Below are 27,325 nucleotides of genomic sequence, written 5' to 3' on the forward strand. Positions count from 1 at the left end.
TTTCTGCTTTATAATGCAACGTTAGCTTGGAGACACAAGATGGGGGTAATGGCACTAATGCAATTATTTTCGGTGTAGGCTTAACCATCCACCACCTTCGAAAGCTGACACCTGACTGACATTCTTTTGAACAGGGTAACACACACAACATATGCCTTACTCTAATATTTTTAAAACCAGAAAAACGGTAATCGAACAAACAAACAAGCAAATAATGTGGAAAACACTGACATTACATCGTTACTATAGGACAATGTTTATGCTGTGTGAAAACTGTTCCAGGGTGTTTGGGTTAAATTTATCCCCAATCAATTACTTTAATTAATTTGACATTATGGATCTAAGTTAAGTATAGCACTTGTGATTCCAGTGTATATGTTAACACAGATTATCCCAAGGCGGTTATCATTTGGTCTGTTTTCCCGTTGGAACAGACGGTATGCAAACACTCGCTGGTTTCTATGAATCAACTTGGTCGCCTTTCCGCGGATCCCGCGCGGGTCTGGGCAGAGGTCTAATTCACGCACGCGAGGATTTCAATTAGAGCGTACTCGTCGCGCTCCGCAGCATTAGTTCGCGAGCCTGTGCGGGGTCCGGGAGCTTCCACGCGACGCTGAACGTGCAGTCGGCGCACAGCCCGCGCGGCTCACCGTCACTTCGCCCAGTGCGAGCGAGCTTCCCGAAGGCAGGCTGCACGCGCGCTCACTTCTCGTGCAGGCGCGAGATCGTTTGGATGCCGATCATTTGAAGCGCGACTGGATAACAATGACGGACCCATCGGCTCCTGCCCCGAGTCCCGCACCCGACCCGACTGTCGTGAGTCCCGTGGCTCTGAACGGACTGTGCGAAACTGCAGAGCCGCGGCAGCCCAACACAGAAAGTCCCGGAGACACTTTCCATATGGACCAGCAGATGAAGATAAGCGACGTGGAAGACAAAGGTATGGACGAAATAAAATTTAATACACACCGGTGTGGGTCATTTTAACGATAACTGACGGTACCCTAGGCGTACGCGTGTGTGCGTGCGTGTGTGTGTGTAAACATGAAACTGACAGCATGAGGGATTATTTTGCCAGCCATAGACATAAATACATAAATATAATGTTGAACGTATTATAAAGAAGACAATTCACTGCATAGCACAAGTAAAACATTTCCTCATAGCCAGTCTTCTCATGAGAAATAAACCGAATCCAAATATCAATTTGGACATTTTAACAAATTACCGGTTTTCAAGTGTCCAAATACGCAAGCACAATATGTGATCTGTTCCACTATTACACCGAAGCTATTACCGTCCTGTGTGTGTAACAGGACGCACCTGGCTTTATAAGTCTTCATAAAATGGCACATTCGGTGGAACAGAAACCGTGGCCCACCACTTCTCCCCGCTTCACCGACGCGTCCTCGCACATCACTTACCCATTTCTCTTCTTTCCTATTTTATTCATGAAGTGACTGACCTATTGATTTATCGACAGACCTTCTGGAGAGCAGTTTGCGCCTAAAACCCCACGAGGCCCAGAGTTACCGTAAGAAGGCGTTGTGGGTGTCGTGGGTGTCCATCGTAGTGACGCTAATCCTGGCCATAGCAGCGTTCAGTGAGTACCCCCACTTCTCCATCACTGATGAACCTCACACATGGCAACGGCCAACTCTTCACATGTGTCGCTTTTTAAAAGTTAAAAGTTGTAAATGTTTGTGGACGGTAAGGGTTCAGATGGAGGTGTGGCTGGGGGGGGGGGGGGTGCTCCTTTTTTCAGCCAACGTTGGATGCAAATTGACCCGCTTGTGCAGAACGATTAAGCGATGGTTGTAAACTGTAGCGGAAGAAAGATCTGGTTATGATACTCCACTGAGCAGTGCTGAACATCAGCAAAATAAATAAATAAATGAAGTGGAATGTGGAGATCATGTGTAAATAAGGCTGTGTGTAAAGAAAGACTATAGGTTGATATTTCTCAGCATCAGGGGTCTACCATGCTGGGAGCTATACTGCACTACACTGTAATTGGACTGTATACTGAATGCTACGATAGTGTGCGTCGTCCGTTCCCCCAAATATTTTTACATTTCCTGGCAGGTAGAGCAGGATAAAACCCACTCTGTTTAGTGGTGGATTCCAAGGATTACATCTTTAAGTGCAATGTGAATTTTTTTTCTTAGAGAGAACGATTGTTATTACCTTGGACTGTATCCCATTGGGAACCTTGTGACTCATCTCTGTCTCTCTCTCCGTCTCACTCTGAGCTTGGTGAGTTGATCTGGGACTCAGTGAGTTCTGTTGCCAAGCTGTGGAAACACACTCATGTAGCAACGCCAGTAGCACAGTGAAAAATGAGTGATGTGACAGTACTTTTGCTTTTCTTTTTTTTTTTTTTTTGACTCAGTTTCCCAAAATGAAACAGAACTGAGACAGAAGACACAGAAAGTGTGCCAGAAATGTTTCAACAGCTGGTTACGGTGAGGTCCACTGACAGTTAGGGTTTGATCCTTCCACAGCTAGCTGGTACCAAAATATTACACTTCTTTAGTAGACATTAAAAAAGATGGTCTTGGTTTATGGAAGATCAAGTGCTTGAGCAGACAGTCCCCAGGAGCTAGAGAACTACAGTTTAGTGTTTCCCCTGCTCCAACATGCCCAGTGTAACTCACTGGCTACTTCATAAGCCCTTCTCTGGGACAAGGCAGGTGTGGTGGAGCAAGATCAGCTGTCTATACCACCTTGTTCCCCTCCAGGCAGACGTTCACTTCAGCACTTTCTGGGGCAGAGTAGCGGCTTATTCACTTATTCACTGCCTGCTTATTCACTGCCTTCTTAAAGAGAAGAAAGCATTTTACAATAGATAGCTAACACAGCATAGCTCAGTATGGGGGACTACAGCATAGCATGTGCTCTTCTTATTTGTCTATGAAGGTTGTTAGTTTATCATGTCATTGATATTTCTAGTCTTAAAAGGAGTGACTGCAACTGGCCTTGTGTCTGGTCTCTGCATTATTTCACCACTCATATGAAGGCTTGTGCGTAGCAGCTATTCCCAGACTACTCCCATAAAGGGAATGCTCCATATACAGCAGATCTGCTTTGGAGTTCAGATGTGCTACTGTAGAGGGAAACCCCTGTGCTAGAGGTTCTGTGATAACATTAATGTATGATTATATCAGCCACCAAAGATCACAGAGCACCTGCCATTAGAGCTCCTCATAAATGTTAAAGTTGCAGGGTCACCAAACAAAATCTTCAGCCAGATCAAGTTGTAGTGGGCAGGTTTGTGTTTCCATACCTGTCATGTGTGCGATACTTTCTAGAAGGCTCTAGAATGTCCAGCTCAGTTGAAAACCGCTTGGTAAGAATGTTTTTGAGCTTAGTGTCAAACCTCTGAGCTACTCCACTACTCTTCAGACACACAGGGGTAGAGTCTGTTGACATAAGGGAGGTAACACAGGAACACAAAAGCCTCTGATCGCTGACCTTCTTGGGCTCATGGCTATGCTGAACACCTTAGCACTGTAGGATGTGAAGTCCTGTCAGAGAACACACATGCTTCTGTAGTTTACTGTCAGAGAACACACACGCTTCTGTAGTTTACTGTCAGAGAACATACACGCTTCTGTAGTTTACTGTCAGAGAACACACATGCTTCTGTAGTTTACTGTCAGAGAACATACATGCTTCTGTAGTTTACTGTCAGAGAACATACACGCTTCTGTAGTTTACTGTCAGAGAAGACACGCTTCTGTAGTTTACTGTCAGAGAACATACACGCTTCTGTAGTTTACTGTCAGAGAACACATGCTTCTGTATTTTACTGTCAGAGAGTCAGAGAACACACACGCGTCTGTATTTTACTGTCAGAGAGTCAGAGAACACACACGCTTCTGTAGTTTACTGTTGGAGAACACACATGCCTCTGTAGTTTATTGTCACAGAATAGAAATGCTCCTGTAGTTTATTTCCAGTACAAATATGTTTCTGCTTGGACAACAAACACTCACACACACATACATAGCATTCACAAAACACACACACACACACGCACTCTCTCTCTTTCTCTCTCTCTCTTCTCTTTCTTAATGATTTAATAAGTGTCACTACACTTCTAAGTCTCTAATTACACTTTCGCAATCTGTCTTTAATACCATTCACACACACACACACACACACACACACACACACACACACACACACACACACACACACACACACACACACACACACACACACACATACACACACACACACACACACACACACACACACACACACTGCTCAGCTCTGATTCTTTAGATGAGTTGTTCCTGGATATTACCAGGATGTTATAATACTGTCATGTATAGGATTTGCTCTGCTTAATTATGTGTGCACGTATGTGTGTGTGTGTGGTTCCGTTTCTGGGTGTAGTCCTGTCAAATACATATTCTGGGAGTGACTGTTTTCTCCAGATCAAATCTTTGTCATCCTTCAATGTCTGTTCCTGGTTCATGTTTGCTAAAGCCTGATTGGCCGACTTAGTGTGCCCTACCAATTCAACCAATATAAGAAGCACATTCCTCGCTATGCCAACAACCGACCTGTAAACAAAATGCCTACCCACATAAACATGACATATAATGGCTTACGTTAGCAAAGTTTGTCGTTTCGGTTCATTAGAAACCAAGGCAGCGAAGGACAGCAATCTTGAGCAATGTGAACTCAAACGCTACTCTGAGTTATTGTTGCATTGTCATTTACAGTCTACTGGTGCAGACTGTGCTGTAGTGGTGCATGCTGTCTGTACTGTTGTCTGTGCTGTAGTGGTGCATGCTGTCTGTATTGTAGTGGTGCAGACTGTCTGTACAGCAGTGTTTCAGACTGTATGGAAGTTGTGTGGACACCAGTGGAAGTTGTAAGGCACCAGTGCATACTGTCTGCACTGTAGTGATGCAGACTGTCTGTATGTCAGGGTGCTGAATCTGTATTGAGGGATGTGTCTGATCAAAGTGCGTACATCATGGCAATGTTCCAGTCATCACTTTTTACATGCTTGGATGGCACTTGACCAGTGGTCGGTCGATACCACAAAGTGCACTCACCGCGCGCTAGTGCAGGGAGCGGAAAATAGCGTTAGAGTGTGAGGTGTGGTCTGATCAGATCTTCGGTTCCCATGAGGCGTAATCAGATTAGCACATGAAAATGCAAAATCTAATCCCAGTTCAGCAGATTGAGCCATGGATGTGTTGTGTCCAGTCAGTATCCGACCATCTCCTGCATTTTTGCAATTGTATTTTCTGACTCCAGATTTGATTTGTTGAGGCGTCAGGTGGGAACGGTGTTCATGTTAATTTATTCCTCATTCTCTCGCCTTTTTTTCGGATTTTCTGGAGGGCCACTGAGCTCATCTGCAGGAGGTGAGACACAGATCTCCACTCATCATGTAAGGGTTGGCAGGTTTTACAGGCAGTTGTCTATGTGTGTGTGTGTGTGTGTGTGCGTATGGCGAGAGAGAAGGAGCGAGAGAGAGTGAGGAGAGGTGTTGGAGGATTAAAAAGAGACAGATAGAGAGATAAAGGAGGGGGGTGTAAATATATGCGAATGAAACCTCCAGATACCTCACGGCTTCTGAGAGAGCCAATTAACACCGTCACAGTGACAGCATGTCAGCTCACACACAGAGACAGAGAGAGAGAGAGAGAGAGACGCACATGACTGCTTAACTGTGTGCATTTTCTTACATAGAGTTGAAGTTTGTTCTCACTCAGATGGATGAAATATTTACTGTCCCAGAGTTCACAACAAGCGCCAGTCAGCCTGATTGTCCAAGCCTGCAGCAGATCTGAGGAACACCCTGTATTACTACTCCAGCCCAGACAACACTGGTCCAAACCACAGTCACTAGTTTAGACAGCGCAGTTCTAAAACACAGTCACCCTGTATCCCTAGTGCAGCCCAGACAGTAGAGTTCCAAACCACAGTCCAAATATCTAATTGTGGCCAGAAGGCTGGGAACCTGAGCACTAGCAGGTGTTACTGGATGGAGGAATGGCATGAAGTACACTTATTTGTAAAGTACAAATTGTAAAGTAAATCTGTCTGTGAGCTGAAATATAAGTAGATAAAAGGTATTTTTGATCCAAATGAGAATGTTATTTTTAATAATAATGACTCATAGTTTTGCTCTAGTGTACATTAATAGGATTGATTAACTCACAAAAAAAAACAATTTCATCAACGTTGAGGCTTGTCCTTTGCCAGGCTGACTACTGCTCTGACTTGAGTTTTTAAATTTGGAAAGTGACTGGAAATTTTTAGAAAGCAAACATTCTCTTCTACAAGAGTGACTTACAGCAGCCTAGCAGTGTAATTGGTTTCAGAGCTTAGGAAGCATAGCAACAGACACCACATGCAAAATTTTGGGGAATGCAAATTTTGTCTGTGAATTTTGTCAAATTTTGTGTGTGTGTGTGTGTGTGTGTGTGTATGCAGAAAGGTGACAGCAGCATGCATGGAATATAAATATCACCGCATTGGATAAGAGAATGAGAGAGAAGGAAAGAGGGAGGGGGTAAAGAGAGAGGGAAAGAAGGAGAAAGGGAACAGGAGAGAGAGAGAGAGAGAGAGAGAGAGGGAGAGAGAGAGAGAGAGAGAGAGAGAGAGAGAGAGAGAGAGAGAGAGAGAGAGAACTTCAGCACTCTAAATTTTAATACATGCAGCATTAGTATCCTTTAAAACTCAAAGCTAAACCCCAGAGCCCACCGTGTAAAATAGGGCATGTGTGGTTATGGATTGTGTAGGGTTATAGAGGGTTATGGCGGGGCAGAAGAACAGAGGCAGAGAGATGGCTTTCTCATGGGGCTTACGCTAACCCTAGCTTTTGGTGCCAAACGTTGTCTCTCAACAGACAAGTATTATGTAATCATTTCGCAAAATATCATTACCATAGAGAAATTCACAAAATATCATTACCAGAGAGTAGTGCACAAATTGAACACCCCCTTAATGCCCAGGCATGGAGCACCTGTAGAAGTACGTCAGGTAAACTTCACAAAAACAGGGAATGAGACGGGTCTCCCTGTGCTGGATAACCAGATGGAAATGTATTCCGCTAAGGCTCAGGCACATAGAGAGACCGGGCTAATTGAAAAGCTGTGGTGTGCTGTAGGGTTCACACTCACACACCCCCCACACACACACACATACAGCTGCCCTATTTTCACTAAACTAACATTTACATAGAACTAGAAGATGCTAGAACCAGCATCGTGGGAGCCTTAGAACTGCTCTACTGGGAAATGGGCAAAATTGGCAGGAAAATAATAATTCAAAAAAACAAAAAACAATTTCATTGCACCACTCCTTTCAGCACAAGGGATTAATAAAGTGGTTCAGCACACAGGTTCTCAACCTCAGTGTGATGATTAATTTAATTGTGCTACACCATAATTTGTTACACTGTAACTGAAATGCTGCTGTTACTCGAGGTTGCGCTAAACCAACCCCTCAGGTGCTTTCCATGTGCTTTTATTAGATAAAGCACTGACATCCTGAAAGAGAACGTGGCTGCCCAGGTGGAGGCATGGCTGAGAGACACACACACACGAGCGCGCACACACACACACACACACACACGAGCGCGCACACACACACACACATGCAAACACACACCCCACTGGAGTTCTCTGTGTTTGCAGTTCAAACCCATTTCTCTGTGGTGGTGTCAGCGGGCTGTTTGGAGGTGGCCAACGCCGATGGGGAACTGCAGCGTTAGTAATTGCCTGACCATGTGTGGATGAGCCTGCTCTTCATAATAAAAATTATACAAATCACAGTGCAAAACAGTCGGGACTGCTGGTAGATGTTGCAGTGTGTATGTGTTTGTGTGTATATGTGTGTGGGGGAGGGGTTGTATTCCACCATTAAAGACATTTAATTAATACTATTATAATATGATTATAATATTATAGTGTGATATAGCTCTATGCGAGGCATTGAACAACCTGATAGCTCTGAACCTGGTTTGAATTTTAAGGTGTGCGGTAACGTGGGTGATGGCCTCAGCACCGAGGTGTGGTGTCAGCGAGTCTTGGAAAATTCCGCTGACGCCGTTCGAAGGGCTAACGGCGAGAGACCCAGGGGCCGGACAGTGTGCACGCGTTAAACCCCAAATGTGTAAACACAACTCGTTACCAGGGAGGCCTAAACCCACCGCAGCAGGGAAGCAGCAGTGAAGCAGCAGTGAGACAGCAGTGAGACAGCGCTGAGGCAGCAGTGAGACAGGAGAGATGCAGACAGAAAAGGATGTGGCATGTTGTGTGTGCAGTGCATGGTGTATGGTTGTGTTGAGCTGTGTGTCATTGCTAATGCTTCTGAGAGACTTGCTGTGAGAGTATGGCACAGAGCATCAGTAAACATGTAGTCTGGGAGAGACAATGAGCAAGAGAATGAGAGACACAGTGAGAGAGAGGAAGGGGGGATGTAACTGAGCGAATAGAGACAAAATGGGAGACAGTGAGCTGTGTTTAAGGTGGCTCGTGCAGCAACCTTACTGAAGGCTGAAGCAGTGGGAAAGCTTTGTTACTTTTGTAAGACCTGTCTGTGGACTGTGATTGGTGGTGGTCTTCTGAGGACCAAGAGAGACTGACAGACAGAGAGAGTCACCGACAGCAGTCTAGTGAAGCAGATCATGAGTGAGTTTGTTTGCAGAAATGTGATACCTCATTGGTCTGAGTATTTGTCTGAGCCAGGAGATACAGGATTAAAAGTACATTAAAAGTACAACATTAAAAGCACAACATTACAACTACAGGATTAAAACTACAGGATTAAGACTACATGATTAAAATCACAGGATTAAAAGTACAACATTAAAAGTACAGGATTAAAACTACAGTAAGCAGTAAGCAGTCTCTGGGAAAAGCTAATGAGTTCTTTTCTTTCATAGTGAAGATGTGTTTATCGACATGATTATTGTAGGTGAACTTTCTCAGTTTGTGTCTTAAACTTCTCCAAGTGAGTTTGGTTCCTCAGGTGATACATTTTGGACCTGTGCAGTCTTTAATGTCAGGCATGACTGGCATGTGTATCCTCATAGTACACTGGTCTTGAAGAATTTTCCTTCTGTGTGGTGTATTTGTATGTGTCTGTGTGTCTGTGTAAGAGTGTACTGTATGTGAAAATATTGAAGAAATTAAAATTTAACCACAAGAGAAGTGGATGAGAGTCTATGTTCTCCTTTATATGTATAGAAGTTTGAGTGTAATTACGCGTGTGTGTGTGTGTGTGTGTGTGTGTGTGTGTGTGTGTGTGTGTGTGTGTGTGTGTGTGTGTGTGTGAACATTGTGGTTTTCATGTGCCCATGTAGGCCTCATTACAAATATTCAGCTAGATATTTCACAGATTCCTCATAATGACAGTAACAAACACACACACACACACACACACACACACACACACACACACACGAATCAGTACTCATGTCAGATATACTCACACACTCAGACACACTTGACAAGCCGATCATGTCCAGATTGTTCCAGCCAGGGGATGACACATTACTCCGAACCACGTGTTTGCACATTAAATAACAACTGAATTACAATATTATGGATCACACAATGCATCTAGCATCCACTATAATTGTCTCAGCGCGTGTATGCTGTCTCGGCTCTGTGATTGCATGCTCCTCACTGGAACATATTAATTACAGCCCTCCGCAATTAAAACAAGAGAGGCACTGTAATTTACTGCAGCTCTAAGATACTAGTTGATCTGTGAACAGCTCTCCCCCTCTGTCTATCTATACTTATGACAATGTGAAGGCTCCGGCTGATCTGCGATCAGATCCCTGGCTCACTGATATGCATGGGGGTGTGGGTGCCAGAGAGAAAAGGGTGTGCTGGGGTCAGCATTGGCATCAGCATCAGGGTAGATAGCTGGAGTCCTTGCGGATAGTGACAGCCTGAAGCCCCACACGTGCTCACCTCCCACACCCAGGGGGCTGCTGGTCTCAGTAACAGCAGCATTCTCAGCAAAAAGTAAAAACAGTTCAACCAGATCTTCAGTCAAGTAACACTGGTTTTCCCAGAGTTACTACTCTAAACTGTGACCCAGCCAGGAGAGTCACAGCACTACTCTGTTTAGTGTTCTTGTGCTTGAGTGGCATCAGGCGTGTGGACACAGGATAAAACTGACCCTTGGAATGAAACGAACAGCTCCTGGAGCAGCGTTTTGCTGGTGTGTATGTAGCGCTGGTGAGCTGTTAGAGTGGGTGAAATAGAGGTGGAAGCACCCTGTAGTTCTGCTCACAGCCAGACAGGTTTGGACATAGTACACAGGACTCAATTTTGGAATGACCATACACATGGTTCAGATTTCTAAAAACAAAAGAACAAAACAAACAAAAAACAATCCTTTACGGTGCAGGTCCATGTTAGGATGATCAGCAACCTTTTCTCCATCTTGGGATGATTTATGTGTTGAATTCAATAAAAAAAAGTTTGGATGTAATGGGACTATTAAGAGCAACTTCATGCATAAGAATTCCCCCGTTTTGTTTGTGTTCCAGCTGTTTCCGTAATGAGACGTAGTGCCTCAGCCTTCGGCTTTGCAGTGAGTATACCACACTCTTCCTCCTCCGAGCCAAACCACTTTTACCGTTTTACCTCAGATACTGTCGGCCATAACAGAGGTAGCTTTTGGTAACCAGTGGTTGGTGTTTGTGCTGGTGTATATGTGTGCATGTGTGTGTGTGTGTATGTGCCTGTCTGTGTGTGTGTGTGTGTGTGGTGTGTGTTTTTCTCTTCAGTTTGACGCAATTCTAGATGTGCTCTCCTCCATCATCGTGATCTGGCGCTATAGCAACGCGGCAGCTGTGCACTCTGCACACAGGGAGTACATGTGAGTGTCACCACACACTTCTGTACACTTCGCACACAGCGAGTACATGTGAGTGTCACCACACACTTCTGTACACTCCGCACACAGGGAGTACATGTGAGTGTCACCACACATACAAGTCTGTGCACTCTGCACACAGGCAGTACATGTGTGTATCACCACACACACTTCTGTCACATCACACAGCTCCAGACACAGTTGAGAACGCTATGAACACATTGCACGTGGACCCTGAGGGTTTGGAGAAAAGAGGAGGTTAGTGACTGCTGGACGGTCTGCAGGTTCAAGACATACGATTCATCCAAACACCCACAGAGCATATTCATCAGGAATGTACACACAGGTCAGAATATCCATAGCACTTCCAAAACAAAGAGGGTTATTTAGAGGGTTATTTTTTATCACAGGTGACCTAGAATGTATTTATTCTAAATTTTGAAGTGTTCCCTGAGGTCTGTATAGAAGGTGTGTGATTTCGCCCTAGAATGAAACAAGCTGGTTTTTTTTACAGCCCTCTTTGGTGGGCTCATGAATAACTGATTAGCTCTGTTCTGACTGGCTGGTTTACAGCAAAGCAGCGTGATGGCGACTCAGCTAGCTAACTGTGAGGTGAACCGTGGCGCATTTAGACCGTGTGTGTGTGTGAGCCCGTAACTGAGGATATTTCAGTTCTCATACAAAGCTGATGTTAACAGGTTGACTGGATGTCTTGTCAGCAATAAATCTTTTCCACTTTGTTGGTGGAAAACCTATTGTTAGCTGGAAGGAGCGAGTTAGCTAGCTATGGAGTGTGTATCTCTATGCAACCGCACCAGCTAACTTCTGAATTATGTCTTCTTGATGAACCATAAATAAAAATGTACTTGACAAAGGGATTGAAAAAGATAATGTAGATTTATATGACAACACAAGGTATGTATTTGAATGGGAATATATATAGTATATCTGGCAGGAAAATAAAACAATGTGTAATTCAGCTAAGGCCATCATACTACTTAGTTGTTAGCTACTCTTATTACTTGGAGCCTGATACCCATGTTTGGGTACCCATATACACCAGTATAATGGTACCCATATACACCAGTATACCGGTACCCATATACACCAGTATAACGGTACCCATATACACCAGTATAACGGTACCCATGTACACCAGTATAACGGTACCCATGTACACCAGTATAACGGTACCCATGTACACCAGTATACCGGTACCCATGTACACCAGTATAACGGCACCCATGTACACCAGTATAACGGTACCCATGTACACCAGTATAACGGTACCCATGTACACCAGTATAACGGTACCCATGTACACCAGTATAACGGTACCCATGTACACCAGTATAAAGGTACCCATGCACACTAGTATAACGGTACCCATATACACCAGTATAACGGTACCCATGTACACCAGTATAACGGTACCCATGTACACCAGTATAACGGTACCCATGTAAACCAGTATAACGGTACCCATGTACACCAGTATAACGGTACCCATGCACACCAGTATAACGGTACCCATATACACCAGTATAACGGTACCCATGTACACCAGTATAACGATACCCATGTACACCAGTATAACGGTACCCATGTACACCAGTATAACGGTACCCATATACACCAGTATAACGGTACCCATGTACACCAGTATAACGGTACCCATGTACACCAGTATACCGGTACCCATGTACACCAGTATAACGGCACCCATGTACACCAGTATAACGGTACCCATATACACCAGTATAACGGTACCCATGTACACCAGTATAACGGTACCCATGTACACCAGTATAACGATACCCATGTACACCAGTATAACGGTACCCATGTACACCAGTATAACGGTACCCATATACACCAGTATACCGGTACCCATATACACCAGTATAACGGTACCCATATACACCAGTATAACGGTACCCATGTACACCAGTATAACGGTACCCATGTACACCAGTATAACGGTACCCATGTACACCAGTATACCGGTACCCATGTACACCAGTATAACGGCACCCATGTACACCAGTATAAAGGTACCCATGCACACTAGTATAACGGTACCCATATACACCAGTATAACGGTACCCATGTACACCAGTATAACGGTACCCATGTACACCAGTATAACGGTACCCATGTAAACCAGTATAACGGTACCCATGTACACCAGTATAACGGTACCCATGCACACCAGTATAACGGTACCCATATACACCAGTATAACGGTACCCATGTACACCAGTATAACGATACCCATGTACACCAGTATAACGGTACCCATGTACACCAGTATAACGGTACCCATATACACCAGTATAACGGTACCCATGTACACCAGTATAACGGTACCCATGTACACCAGTATACCGGTACCCATGTACACCAGTATAACGGCACCCATGTACACCAGTATAACGGTACCCATATACACCAGTATAACGGTACCCATGTACACCAGTATAACGGTACCCATGTACACCAGTATAACGATACCCATGTACACCAGTATAACGGTACCCATGTACACCAGTATAACGGTACCCATATACACCAGTATACCGGTACCCATATACACCAGTATAACGGTACCCATATACACCAGTATAACGGTACCCATGTACACCAGTATAACGGTACCCATGTACACCAGTATAACGGTACCCATGTACACCAGTATAACGGTACCCATGTACACCAGTATACCGGTACCCATGTACACCAGTATAACGGCACCCATGTACACCAGTATAAAGGTACCCATGTACACCAGTATAACGGCACCCATGTACACCAGTATAAAGGTACCCATGTACACCAGTATAACGGTACCCATGTACACCAGTATAACGGTACCCATGTAAACCAGTATAACGGTACCCATGTACACCAGTATAACGGTACCCATGCACACCAGTATAACGGTACCCATATACACCAGTATAACGGTACCCATGTACACCAGTATAACGATACCCATGTACACCAGTATAACGGTACCCATGTACACCAGTATAACGGTACCCATTTACACCAGTATAACGGTACCTATAGTATGTCCTTCTTCCAGGAACAGCATGTCTGTTCATTGTCTGCCATTTTTATTGTTGCTGTGCCATTGTTGTTGTTTTGTTCTTCACAATACCCGCAGAACTGTAGAAGTTCGGCTCTGCAGGTCCAGGTCAACATTGTCTGGGCTAGAATGTGAGCTGGTCTATGCAGATTTTGAGGGTGTGAATGAATGAAGAAATGAATGAATGAATTCCACTTAAAATATCTCAAGCTGAATGTCTCCACTAAGCAATGTCTAACAGATAGATGACATGATATCTGCAGTGCTCCAAGTCACCTTTTCCTTTTGCGGAAAGAAGCAGGCACAGAGGTGTGTTGGAGAGCCAGGAGACTGGTCTCTGGTGGCCCAGCTCAGCAGACACCACCCTGTCCCTCAAAGAGGCTCTCTGTAGGCACCGGCCTGGCCTGTTATCTGGGCGACAGGAGGCTGGTGGCTTGGGGTCAGGAAGTCTTTGTGATGGGAGCAGAGAGGACAGGCAGCAGGAGAACAAGGAGACAAAAGAAGGGGAAAAGCAGAAGTGTGTGTGACTCACACACACACACACACACACACACACAAACTCTCTCACACACACACACTCACACACACACACACACACTCACACACACACACACACACACACACACACACACACACACACACACACACACACACACACACACAAACTCACACACACACACACACACACACACACACACACACTCACACACACACACACACACGCTGGTTTAAGTGCCAGTGTGGTCAAGTGAGAGGGCGTCTCCTGGGGGGTCTGTTGTTATGCAGACCGCCATGGGGGTTGATGACATCACAGGCCAAACTTAGAGAGGGTGAGAAAGAGAGAGGATGAGAGAGAGACAGAGAGAATCAGAGAGAGGAAGTGTGTGTGTGTGTGTGTGTGTGTGTGAGAGAGAGAGAGAGAGAGATGAGACAGGTGAAGCTGATACTCAAAGCTCCTTTAAGTGTTAAATGGAGGGAGGCACTGACGAAAATGCTTTATTGGCAGGACTGGAGTGGGCGGGAGGAGTTGAACATGGCTCCGCCCCCCTCGCCTCTGGTCTCAGTGCCGTTAGAGCAACACTGCTGCCAGGAAGCTCTCAGTCCTGCTTAGCTGCAGTGATCAAAGCGCCAGCAGACTAGAAGGCCAGAGAGAGAAACAGACAGATGGGCAGAGAGAGAGAGAGAGAGAGAGAGAGAGAGAGAGAGAGAGAGAGAGAGAGAGAGAGAGAGAGAGAGAGAGAGAGAGAGAGAGAGAGAAGGGGGGTGTAAAATCTCAGGCACTGTAAAGCTTTGGGAGCGTGTGCCGCTCATTTAAACAGCCTCTAATGAGAGGAGCAGGTTGTCCATGTCATTCGCTTCGTTAGTTACCAGATCCATTGCGCACACACTTTTACACACACACACACACACACACACACACACACACACACACACACACACACACACACACACACACTCACACACACAAGAGAGAAAGAGAGAGAGCTAGAGAGACAGAAGGAGCAAAGAGGTGAGCATGAGAGCAGGAAAAAGGGAGACTAGAGCAAGAAAAATAGGGAGCGAGGGAGAGAGAGAGGGAGAGGCAGAGGGAGCGAGGGAGAGAGAGAAGCAGGGTGAAACAATGAGCATGAGACAGCAGGAACGAAACTGAGGCAGAAGGAAAATGAGGCTGTGAGGAAGAAGAGAAACCAGTATGTTAAATAAGCGTGCGAGGACAGTACAGAACCATTCCCCAGGGAACGCAGTGTACTTTCGCCAGTCTGCACCAAACTCCAGGCTGATTTAACACTGGGGAGCCATGCGCTAGCTACTGCTCATTGGTCCTCCTAATGATTGCTTTAGCCCTGGGGAAACTGTGATTGGTCAAACTGAGAGAATGCTAAGCTGTGATTGGTGATGTTTGGACCAGGACAAAGCTCATTTTGTTTTGGTTTAAAAATAGCGACCTTTTTCAGCTGGTGAGAAAAAAACAAACATAGAATGCAGTTTCATTAGAAGGTAACAGGGTCTTGCCTAAGACCAATCTCCTGTCCTGATTTGTGTCTTCTGCCCTGTCTCCAGCGACAAGAGCAGCTGAGGAATGCTGTCAGTGCTTGGCCCTGCCTTAGGCCAGTGGCTGGGTGTGCTCACGGTGGCACAGTACCACAGTATCTTCCTCCGTCACGACAGAACGATACAACAGACTGTCCAAAAAAGAGAGGGAGAAAGATATGTGAGGTTGGGGGGCGGTGGTATCGTTAGACCTGTGCTGATCTTTAGCTGCTCTGCACTTGTCTCTTTGGGCTGGAGTTGAATGCCAGAGACTGAAGCTTTAAGCTCCTCTATAGGCCATGTAAGAGTTCTCACACTAACCATGTGTGATCAGACCATCACACACACACACACACACACTCACACACGCACAGACACACACACACACACACGCGCGTGCACACACACACACACGCACACACACAGACACAGTTGCACAACAGCAGTATTTGGGCTTAACTGGCCTTATGTAATTAAAGCCAATTAAAATAATTCTTCTGAGACACTTCACTTCAGAGCACAAGCGCGTGTTTATGCATGTGCATGTGTGCATGCCTGTATGTGTGTGCAGACATTTAAAAAGCACACAAAGCTAATTATTTTCCCAGCAGTCTGCAATGCGGCTACACCCAGCCCTGCTCCTCTAACCTGCTCTGCTGGTGGTGCAGGAGACCGCGTGCATTTCTCCACTGCTGAGATGCTACACTGAGACCGTGTAGATCCACTGGCTTAGGGTTCATAACTCAAAACACCCTGCACTTTGGATATTGTACCCTATTTACACTTTGGCAATCAAAGGACACTGTGATGTTTTTTGAAAGTCTTTATATCTGGACAAAGTAACTAATGTATTATATCCCAGCCCCTTGACCATTGTCATATGTCTACTCCCACTGCACTGGAGCAGTTTCTACTTCATTAGTGCCTGGTGCAAAAGTTTAATGTAGCAAACCTATTAACACAAGCATTGATTGGACAACGGACCTTGTCATGTTCCAGTGGCTGATCTTGTTACTGAGCCTAAATGCAGTAGTTGCGCTAGCAGGCTTACGATGTCTAAAAAAAGATCCATGATTCCCACATTCCTGGGTTCAGCTTTCCAGAAAGTTACTGGTATCTGCCTCATAATATCTGCCCTGGCCCCACTCTAGCACTGATTCCATTACACTCGTGGCTCTCAGTAATGGTAGGACTTTATCAGTGTAACCATTACAGCTTACACTGACAGAGTAACAGTAGCACGTTACGTCTGAGGGGTTCAACGCAGACACAGCCAGTCGGATCTTTGCCTACACTGCCACTTCGCAGGTGCAGCTCACCCCCACCTGGTTCGTTTGTGTCCGTGCCAACAGCCGACACCATGTGCTGACTACCACGGCGCCGGCTCCCTTCAACCGGAGTTGCCGTGGCGGTGGTTTCCGTGACGGTGGTTTTGGCGCAGCGCAGTGGTGCACTGCTCCGATTCTCAGTGAAGCCTGCACTGCAGGTCCCTCCGCGCTCGCTGTGGCATGACCGAGACGGCCAGACGCACGTCCTTAAGTCATCGGAGAGCGGGGAACACGTTGCTTGCCGAGAGCCGGCCCCGCCACAGGAGGCCTAATTGTGAACCGAGGAGACCAGATGTACCGCTCAATCACCACGAGACTCCAGGGACATGCAGGGTGATGCGAGCGACCTGGTTGCCATGGAGACCTCGCTCTTCTTTTTCTGCAGTCATAGTGAAAGAGGCACAGCGGAGAGGCATGGTGGTGCGCTGATGAGCTGCTGCCCCCCCACCCCCACAAGAAAAACAAACAATACAAAAACAAGCAGCCTATAAACAGATCATATACAGGAGCTATATGTGTGTGTGTGTGTGGATGTGTGTGTGGGTGGGTGTGTGGGTGTGTGTGGGGGTGTGGGTGTGTATGTGTGGGTATGTGTGTGTGTGTGTGGGGGGGGGTATGTGTGTGAGTGGGTATGTGTGTGTGTGTGTATGTGTGGGTATGTGTGTGGGGAGGTATGTGTGTGTAGGGGTATGTGTGTGAGTGTGTGGGTGTGTATGTGTGTGGGTGTGTGTGTCTGTGGGTGTGTGTGTGGGTATGTGTGTGTGTTTGTGTGTATGTGTGGGGTATGTGTGTGAGTGGGTATGTGTGAGTGGGTATGTGTGTGTCTGTGTGTGTGGGTGTGTGTGTGTGTGTGTCTGTGTGTGTGGGTGTGTGTGTGTGTGGGTATGTGTGTGTGTGTGTGTAGGTATGTGTGTGTGTGTGTGTGGGTATGTGGGGGGTAGGTGTGTGAGTGGGTATGTGTGTGTGTGTGTGTGTGTGTGTGGGTATGTGTGTGTGTGTGGGGGGGGGTATGTGTGTGTGTGGGGGTATGTGTGTGAGTGGGTATGTGTGTGTCTGTGTGTGTGGGTGTGTGTGTGTCTGTGTGTGTGGGTGTGTGTGGGTATGTGTGTGTGTGTGGGGGGGTATGTGTGTGTGTGGGGGTATGTGTGTGAGTGGGTATGTGTGTGTCTGTGTGTGTGGGTGTGTGTGTGTCTGTGTGTGTGGGTGTGTGTGGGTATGTGTGTGTGTGTGTGTGTGGGTATGTGTGTGTGTGTGGGTATGTGGGGGGGTATGTGTGTGAGTGGGTATGTGTGTGTGTGTGTGTGTGTGTGTGGGTATGTGTGTGAGTGGGTATGTGTGTGTCTGGGTGTGTGGGGGTGTGTGTGTGTGTATGTGTGTGAGTGGGTGCACTGCCTCTGCAGTCTGTGTCTGTTTTCAGCTGTTTGTTGGGATGAGGTGGCTACAGGTCACTCTGTGAAGGTCACAGTAAGACCATGGTGGGAAATTGACACTGTATGTAAATCTGGGGGTGTGACCTATCTGCCCTTGTAGGATATTGATGCGGTATGTAAATCTGTGAGTGTGGCCTGTTTGCCGCTGTAGGGTATTAATGCTGTATGTAAATCTGGGGATGTGGCCTGTTTGCTGCTGTTGGGTATAAATTCTGTATGTAAATCTGAGGGTGTGGCCTGTCTGCCGTTGTAGGATATTGATTTTATATGTTAATCTGGGGGTGTAACACTGTCTGTCATTCTGAAATATTGTCATTGTATGTAAATTTGGGTTTGTGGCCTATCCGCTGCTGTGGGATATTGGCCCTGTATGTAAATCAGGAGGTGTGGCCTATCTACAGCTGTGGGTTATTGATGCTGTATGTAAATTGTGCCACCACCACCACCAGGCCGAGCTGGAAGACATGCCTGCCTGGACTGGGCAGAGGGAGGGCTCTTATGAAGCCTCCAGTGTGTAAACTTCAGCCGTGCAGAAGAGCACCAGTCAGGGACAACATTGAGCAGAAAACCAGAAACTGCAGCCTTGATGGTTCAGGACTGTAGACAGGAGCTCTTGACATCAGTTGTCCAGGGTGCCTGTTGTAAAAGTGATGTCACTATTGTGGAACTTTCTGGAGCTTTCATAGATAGATAGGTTTACAGAACTCATATATAGTTGACCTTCTGCTGTCTTAAATTAAGTTGCTTTGTCTAATTCACTGTGTGTGTGTGTGTGTGTGTGTGTGTGTGTGTGTGTGTGTGTGTGTGTGTGTGTGCGTGTGTGTGCGCGCGTGCGTGTTCTCTACAGAGCGTGTGTTATTCTGGGGGTGGTGTTCATCCTGTCAGCTCTTACCATCCTGGTGAAAGCCATCCATGCACTTGCCACCAAAGTACTACCGGAAGTGGTAAGAACCCCACGTCAAACTAAACACCTCCCACCCCCCTTACGCACACATCCTCTCAACACATATACAGACATACACTCTCTGCACAAATGTTTATTTCACATGCCAAGCTATTGTCATCAGATGTTGGATTCAGTCTTTGAATGAAAGACGCATGATTTATGTATTCTGTTGTCTGTGGCCTGCTGTCAGGAAGCAGCCTTCCTCTCTGGAATCTACAGTCCAGTATGAAGCTCTAACACACTAATGCTCCTTCAGTGAAGGGAACGCTGAGTAGTGCAGGAGCTCCGCAGGCTTGGCTGTGAACCGTGCCACACACTTACCACTGAGTATGTTGGAGTTTTCTACTGCCTGAATGCTGAAGTTTAAAAGAAAAGAGAATCTTCTTTGAGCAGGTGTTAAAGTTTGTGTGTGTGTATGTGTGAGTGTGTGAGTCAGACTTGTCGGATGCTTCCTTTGGTTTGCTCAGCACTGTCTGGCCTTCTTTAAGAGTGTATCTGGCTTCTGGGACTCCCCAAGGAAGAAAATAATCACTCACACACACACACACACCTCCCTTCAGAACTCTTATCACCAAAAAAAAAGAGCAGATTCCCTTTAAATGATTAGCATGCTGGATTGCTCTTTCCTCATTGGGTGATTAGTTTGCAGGATTGCTCTTTCCTCATTGGGTGGTTAGTGTGCTGGATTGCTCTTTCCTCATAGGGTGGTTAGTGTAGTGGGCTGCTCTTTCCTCTTGATGATTATTGAGTGAGGTATGTGGCTGAGGTGTGAAGCACGATGTGACAGCACACCGAATTAGGTGTGAAGCCAGAGACAAGCACGCAGGCTCGGAATAGTCTTGTTCTGCTGTTGCCAGGCAATCTGGGCTGCTTGGCAACGTAACCAGGGGAAAGAGCTGGGTTGTTTCCAAGCCAACAGGCTACTGAACCCCCCAACCCCTCCAGCATGTCTCTCTTAGAGGGCTCGGAAGGCAGCACTGGTGTTTGGATAAGGGTGCTGTAGTTTGTCCTGGATGAGATATAACACACCAGAGGCACCAGAACATCACAGGCTAGAGAAAGAGAGAGAAGAAGGTGGAGATAAAAGATAGATGGCGTGTGTGCGTGCATGCGTGCATGTGTGTGTGTGCTGATGTTTTAATCAGGACCCTGCTGTTCTCAAGAGGACTGCATCTCCTGCTTCGGCCTGCGTTTGGTGCACACAAGCACCAGCTAAAAATAGATCTGATATTTCTCTACTGCCTTCATCTGCTGCTGATGTCACACACGCGCGCACACACACACACACACACACACACACACACACACACACACACACACTCACACACTCTCACACGTGCACGCACACATACACACACACACACACACATACACACACACACAAATGTTTGCTCACTGGTTGTGGTGTATGGCAACTGGGTCTAAAATCCAAAATAACTAAGACACCCTTACTCACAGTGGCCCCTCCCCCTGGACAGCCTCTCACTCCCACCGTAGCCCCTCCCCCTGGACAGCCTCACACCCCCACCCTGGCCCCACCCCCTGGCTACTCCATGCTGAGGTGTCTGGTAATCGGTACCCTCAGAAGCAGGACAAATGTAGTGCTTCACTCTGAACAGCATGGCAGACTCTTTCTTCTGTCCCAGTTTGAAAACTTTTCTTCAGATAGCACTTTGCATGCATGTACTTTTGGGCAATGGCAGAGCTGCTCAATATATTATAATTATAAAGAATTACTAATAATATTACTACCCCACTCATCCCCAATGTACCCTCTTCATCCTTCATCTACCCCACTCATCCCTAATCTACCCCATTCATGCCTCATCTAACCCACTCATCCATCATGTACTCTACTCATCTACCCTGTTTATCCCTCATCTAACCCACTCACCCCTAATCTACCCCGTTCATCCCTCATCTAACCCACTCATCTTTAATCTACCCTACTCATCTTCATGTACCCTATTCATCCTTCATCAGGTTCTGTGGAACACAGGACCACTGCTGACTGGCTCTTATTAGAGTGAAGGCCCATTCTCAGTACACTAGCGTGGTAGCAGCTGGGCAGTAGGATGGTAGTAGTGTGATGGTCATTTACATTTACAGCAAAGCAACCTTTGGATTTTGGTTTGGGAGCTGCTGGTTCGCTGTGCCTCTCTGTGCAGGCTTCTTACACGAGCGCGTGCTAAAGGAGAAGGGGGTATCCTGGGACTCCCAGGCGGGCAGAGCCACGGCCCATGATTCTTGTCATCTGACCCTCCTCGCCGTCGGACACTGTTGATATACTGTGACTGAACTGCACTTACCAGATGAAAGAAGCCAATAGGGATTTACAAAAGTGCCATCACTTGAAGATGTAAAAATTGTGGCTGTTGGCATTTTGAGCCACACGGTTGGGGTTAGAGGAGGTGTGGGAGGGGTTCATCCTCTTCAAGGTTCTGCCCTCGGTTTGGATGGCCGTACATGGCTGATGGAGGTATTATGGGATGTGCACCGTCAGGTGGTGCGAAGGACAAATGGGAGATGGGTATATATGTGTGTGTGTGTGTGTGTGTGTGTCTGTGTGTGTGTGTGTGTGTGTGTGTGTGTCTGTGTGTGTGTGGGTATATGTGTGTGTGTGTGTGTGTGTCTGTGTGTGTGTGGGTATATGTGTGTGTGTGTGTGTGTGTGTGTGTGTGTGTGGGTATATGTGTGTGTGTGTGTGTGTGTGTGTGTGAGTGTCTGTGTGTGTGTGTGTGTGTGTGTGTGTGTGTGTGTGTGTGTGTGTGTGTGTCTGTGTGTGTGTGGGTATATGTGTGTGTGTGTGTGTGTGTGTGTGTGTGTGTGTGTGTGTCTGTGTGTGTGTGTGTGTGTGTTTGAGACAGTCCTGTTGCAGGGATGGCCTGTGTAGCATTGTGCTTTTCAAGTTTTCACATTTCTGATGAGTTATTGTGACAAGAGATGTGTAGAGTGGTTGTGTTGGATGAGTTGTGGTGATGATGTGTAGAGTGGTTGTGTTGGATGAGTTATGGTGATGATGTGTAGAGTGGTTCTGTGTTGGATGAGTTATGGTAATGATGTGTAGAGTGGTTCTGTGTTGGATGAGTTATGGTGATGATGTGTAGAGTTGTTCCGTGTTGGATGAGTTATGGTGATGATGTGTAGAGTGGTTGTGTTGGATGAGTTATGGTGATGATGTGTAGAGTGGTTCTATGTTGGCTGAGTTGTGGTGATGATGTGTAGAGTGGTTCTGTGTTGGATGAGTTATGGTGATGATGTGTAGAGTGGTTGTGTTGGATGAGTTATGGTGATGTGTAGAGTGGTTGTGTTGGATGAGTTATGGTGATGATGTGTAGAGTGGTTCTGTGTTGGATGAGTTATGGTGATGATGTGTAGAGTGGTTCTGTGTTGGATGAGTTATGGTGATGATGTGTAGAGTGGTTCTGTGTTGGATGAGTTATGGTGATGATGTGTAGAGTGGTTCCATGTTGGATGAGTTATGGTGATGATGTGTAGAGTGGTTCTGTGTTGGATGAGTTATGGTGATGATGTGTAGAGTGGTTCTGTGTTGGATGAGTTATGGTGATGATGTGTAGAGTGGTTGTGTTGGATGAGTTATGGTGATGATGTGTAGAGTGGTTCTGTGTTGGATGAGTTATGGTGATGATGTGTAGAGTGGTTGTGTTGGATGAGTTATGGTGATGATGTGTAGAGTGGTTCTGTGTTGGATGAGTTATGGTGATGATGTGTAGAGTGGTTGTGTTGGATGAGTTATGGTGATGATGTGTAGAGTGGTTGTGTTGGATGAGTTATGGTGATGATGTGTAGAGTGGTTCTGTGTTGGATGAGTTATGGTGATGATGTGTAGAGTGGTTGTGTTGGATGAGTTATGGTGATGATGTGTAGAGTGGTTGTGTTGGATGAGTTATGGTGATGATGTGTAGAGTTGTTCCGTGTTGGATGAGTTATGGTGATGATGTGTAGAGTGGTTCTGTGTTGGATGAGTTATGGTGATGATGTGTAGAGTGGTTCTGTGTTGGATGAGTTATGGTGATGATGTGTAGAGTGGTTCTGTGTTGGATGAGTTATGGTGATGATGTGTAGAGTGGTTCTGTGTTGGATGAGTTATGGTGATGATTTGTAGAGTGGTTGTGTTGGATGAGTTATGGTGATGATGTGTAGAGTGGTTGTGTTGGATGAGTTATGGTGATGATGTGTAGAGTGGTTCTGTGTTGGATGAGTTATGGTGATGATGTGTAGAGTGGTTCTATGTTGGATGAGTTATGGTGATGATGTGTAGAGTGGTTGTGTTGGATGAGTTATGGTGATGATGTGTAGAGTGGTTGTGTTGGATGAGTTATGGTGATGATGTGTAGAGTGGTTCTGTGTTGGATGAGTTATGGTGATGATTTGTAGAGTGGTTGTGTTGGATGAGTTATGGTGATGATGTGTAGAGTGGTTCTATGTTGGATGAGTTATGGTGATGATGTGTAGAGTGGTTGTGTTGGATGAGTTATGGTGATGATGTGTAGAGTGGTTCCGTGTTGGATCTTGCAATTCTGCCCACAACCCTCCATGCAATATTAATATTACTGACTGTTCTAAGACTCAGCCCTACTCCCCTTCCCCCTCCGCACTCATCTCTCTTCCCTCCCTCTCTCCATCTCTCATCTTTAAATCCTTTGTCTTTCGCTCTGTCCTCCCCCTGTCCTCTTGTGTCAACACCCATATGTGCATCTTGTCTCTCTTCACTTTCCCAGGACGACTTCCTCTACAGCGTGTCTGTCATCAGTGGCGTGGCGTGTGTGATTCTGGCCATCGTGAAATGCATGCTGGGTAAAGTCCTTACAAGCAGAGCCCTCATTACTGACGGTACGTAAACGTGTGCGGGTGTGGATCAGGGGGTTATCTGTGGTCATGGCCAAACCAATGTTTTGATTCACTGTACTCGATTCAACTGAGTCTACCTTTGTCTGCCTCTAGTCCCTCCCTCTTCATTCCTGACCAATAGGGAGAGGGGAGGGTTTACAGGACATGTGTAGGCAGACAGACAGGCAGGTGCAGAAACCTACACACAAACTCACACATACTTGCTGTTATACATAAGAGGTACATCTTTCCCTGTCTTGACTAATCAGATTAGAGTCCTTCTAGCACAACACTGCACTGTTGTTTCTCTCATTCTGTGGACATTAAACCTTGTGTTTCAAATAAAATACAGAGGAGCTTTGCTACCAGGTCAGGAGACGTGTTCCAACCCCACAGCTCCTTCGGTCTCGTACAAGACCACTGCTTGGGCTCACTACTGTCTGTGGAGACATTGGGGGCTTTAAAGCCGCTCACCACAGCAGGCCAGCAAGTGACTCTACCTGGGCACCTAACACTGAGACTGGAGACAGGGCAGCAAATACACATCTGACATTCACACTCTCTTATGCACACACACGTGCGCACAGACAAATATTGAGTCACGTGCAACTAAATTTGAACCTAGTTCACAGCAGTGTGTGAAATTCAACACCTGCTCTGAAGTTCCTTCTTAACCCAGAGTGTACCTCTCCTGCCTCAGAAGCAAATACTGTTTTGTGATTAGAGGTCGATTAGAGGCAAGGGCCTTGGAGCAAACAGGAGTATAAAAACGACAGTAAGACCTTATGGGATGATTAACAAAATGTGTTGCAGGTGGGTTACCAGGACAAGTGGTAAACACACAATCACACGTGTGTGTGTGTGTGTGTGTGTGTGTGTGTGTGTGTGTGTGCGTGTGTGCAGGTTTTAATTCGCTGGTGGGCGGAGTCATGGGCTTCTCCATCCTGATCAGTGCGGAAGTGTTCAAGCACAATCCAAAGGTGTGGTTCCTGGACGGAACCATCGGCGTCCTCATTGGTCTCACCATCCTGACCTACGGACTTAAGTAAGCGTCCTGACACTGTCCGGATTCAGCCGGACTTTTACCTTCTATTTTTAGTTTACTTTCTAGTTTTAGTTTAATTAGTTAAATTACTTTGAAATGAGTTTTGCATTTCAGATGGTCATTTTGACTATCCACTATTAGTAGACAAAAAAAATATCAATAAACTAAAACAAACAAGCAAACAAAACCCTAAAAAAAGCTATTTAATGTTTTTGAAAAAGACGCTGGTGTGGCCTGCTGTATGTTGTATTTACAGCCAACCTGCAGCAATAAACTGATTCTTCATCTTAATGGATCTGCAACCAAACTAAAATTACATGCAGCAGTCCCCTGACACACCTGTGGTTCAGGCAGCTGCTACTGCACACAGCCTGGCACAGGAATTCTGTTCACCAAGCCTCTGCAGCAGTATAGGACAGAAAATTCCAAATGAAAATGAGCAAAAATTGTTTTCTGCCTTGCCAGTTTTTTAATATAAATAAATTATATCTAAGATCACAGAACTTTAATTTAAACTCAGATCAATGATTGAATGGGAAATCAGTGCACTAAGGAAACACAGTAACCCTCTGTTGGATAAAACAAATAAAAGGGATTAGATGTTAGATGTCAGATTAGAGCCAGCCAGAAATGACGTTACCCCTCCTGTAATTGTAACTGTAATCCTGTAAGTGTGATAAAAGCGCTTGGTTCTGACACTGCCCCATGTCTTCTCTAGGCTTTTGGTCGACATGGTGCCTCGGGTGAGACAGACGAGACACTACGAGCGCTTCGAGTAGGACCCGCTCCGCCCAGCCAAGGGATGCAGACAGAGCCATCTGCAGGCCTACACCTCCCGTACACACACTGAGGAAGACCCACCCCCACATAGCACAGTCCCTCACAGTGAGCTGCGTCTCTCATCTCCACCGTCACCGTCACCGAACCTGCGGGAGAGGAGGATGAATAAGGGAGAGGAGAGGTGTACCGGCATGGAAGCGTGGAAAGTTAGCACAGCTATTTGCAAATAGGTGTTCATGGCATGGAATATTGGAGATATTAGTGAGAAGTCATTGTCCTCTGGAGAGAAAGAGGTAGACAGACAGACAGACAGACACACACACACACAAATGGGGGGGGGGGGGGGGGGGGGCGGAGACACTCAAAGATTCAGATATATTTATCTTTCATTCATCTTCAGCTGAACATCTTGGGTGAGGGAGGCTTTGCTGTTACTAAGAAACTCAGTCCTTAATTCATCTGGTGATTTTTCTCTTCTGGAAAGTGATTCCTGATTTTCTTTAACCCATGTTGCTAACTTGAGACTTCTACCTCTCTTTAACATGGTTGTTGTCATGGCAGATCCCGTCCTGCAGTTCATACGGTTTAGTGTACCCCCCTCCCCCCTCCAAATCAAACAGCATCAGAAACCTCACCTCAGACAGAACAGAAATGCACACGTTCTTCTTCACTACCCGAGTGCCGACGGGTCCCGGCCATGTTGGCGGACTCACAGCAGTGTTTGAATAGCACACGTATATTACAGCAGCGCAAACCTTATTTAATCTTGTACATAATAGAGTCACTTAAATATTTACATTAACATGCAGATTGGAGAAATATGTGCAGATGGAGAAATATTTTATGTTCTGAAGAAACATAAATCAATGTTTATTAATGTAGATTTATTTATAGTGTCCTAATTTATTAATGAATATCAATGATATTTTGTGCAGGAATTGATAAGGAATA

General features: G+C 45.9%; 1 protein-coding gene across 1 annotated transcript; it reads left to right on the forward strand.

The window, feature by feature from the left end:
• Positions 1-355: 355 nt before the first annotated feature.
• Positions 356-26,699, forward strand: tmem163b (transmembrane protein 163b). Its single transcript, XM_027016639.2, has 8 exons — positions 356-940; positions 1,484-1,603; positions 10,544-10,587; positions 10,784-10,875; positions 19,600-19,696; positions 24,441-24,552; positions 25,453-25,594; positions 26,313-26,699. Exons 1-8 carry the CDS (start codon positions 766-768, stop codon positions 26,371-26,373), a joined length of 843 nt encoding a protein of 280 aa, XP_026872440.1. The 5' UTR covers positions 356-765; the 3' UTR covers positions 26,374-26,699.
• Positions 26,700-27,325: the final 626 nt, after the last annotated feature.

This window comes from Electrophorus electricus, chromosome 21, assembly GCF_013358815.1.
Source record: "Electrophorus electricus isolate fEleEle1 chromosome 21, fEleEle1.pri, whole genome shotgun sequence".
NCBI classification, from domain to species: Eukaryota; Metazoa; Chordata; class Actinopteri; order Gymnotiformes; family Gymnotidae; genus Electrophorus; species Electrophorus electricus.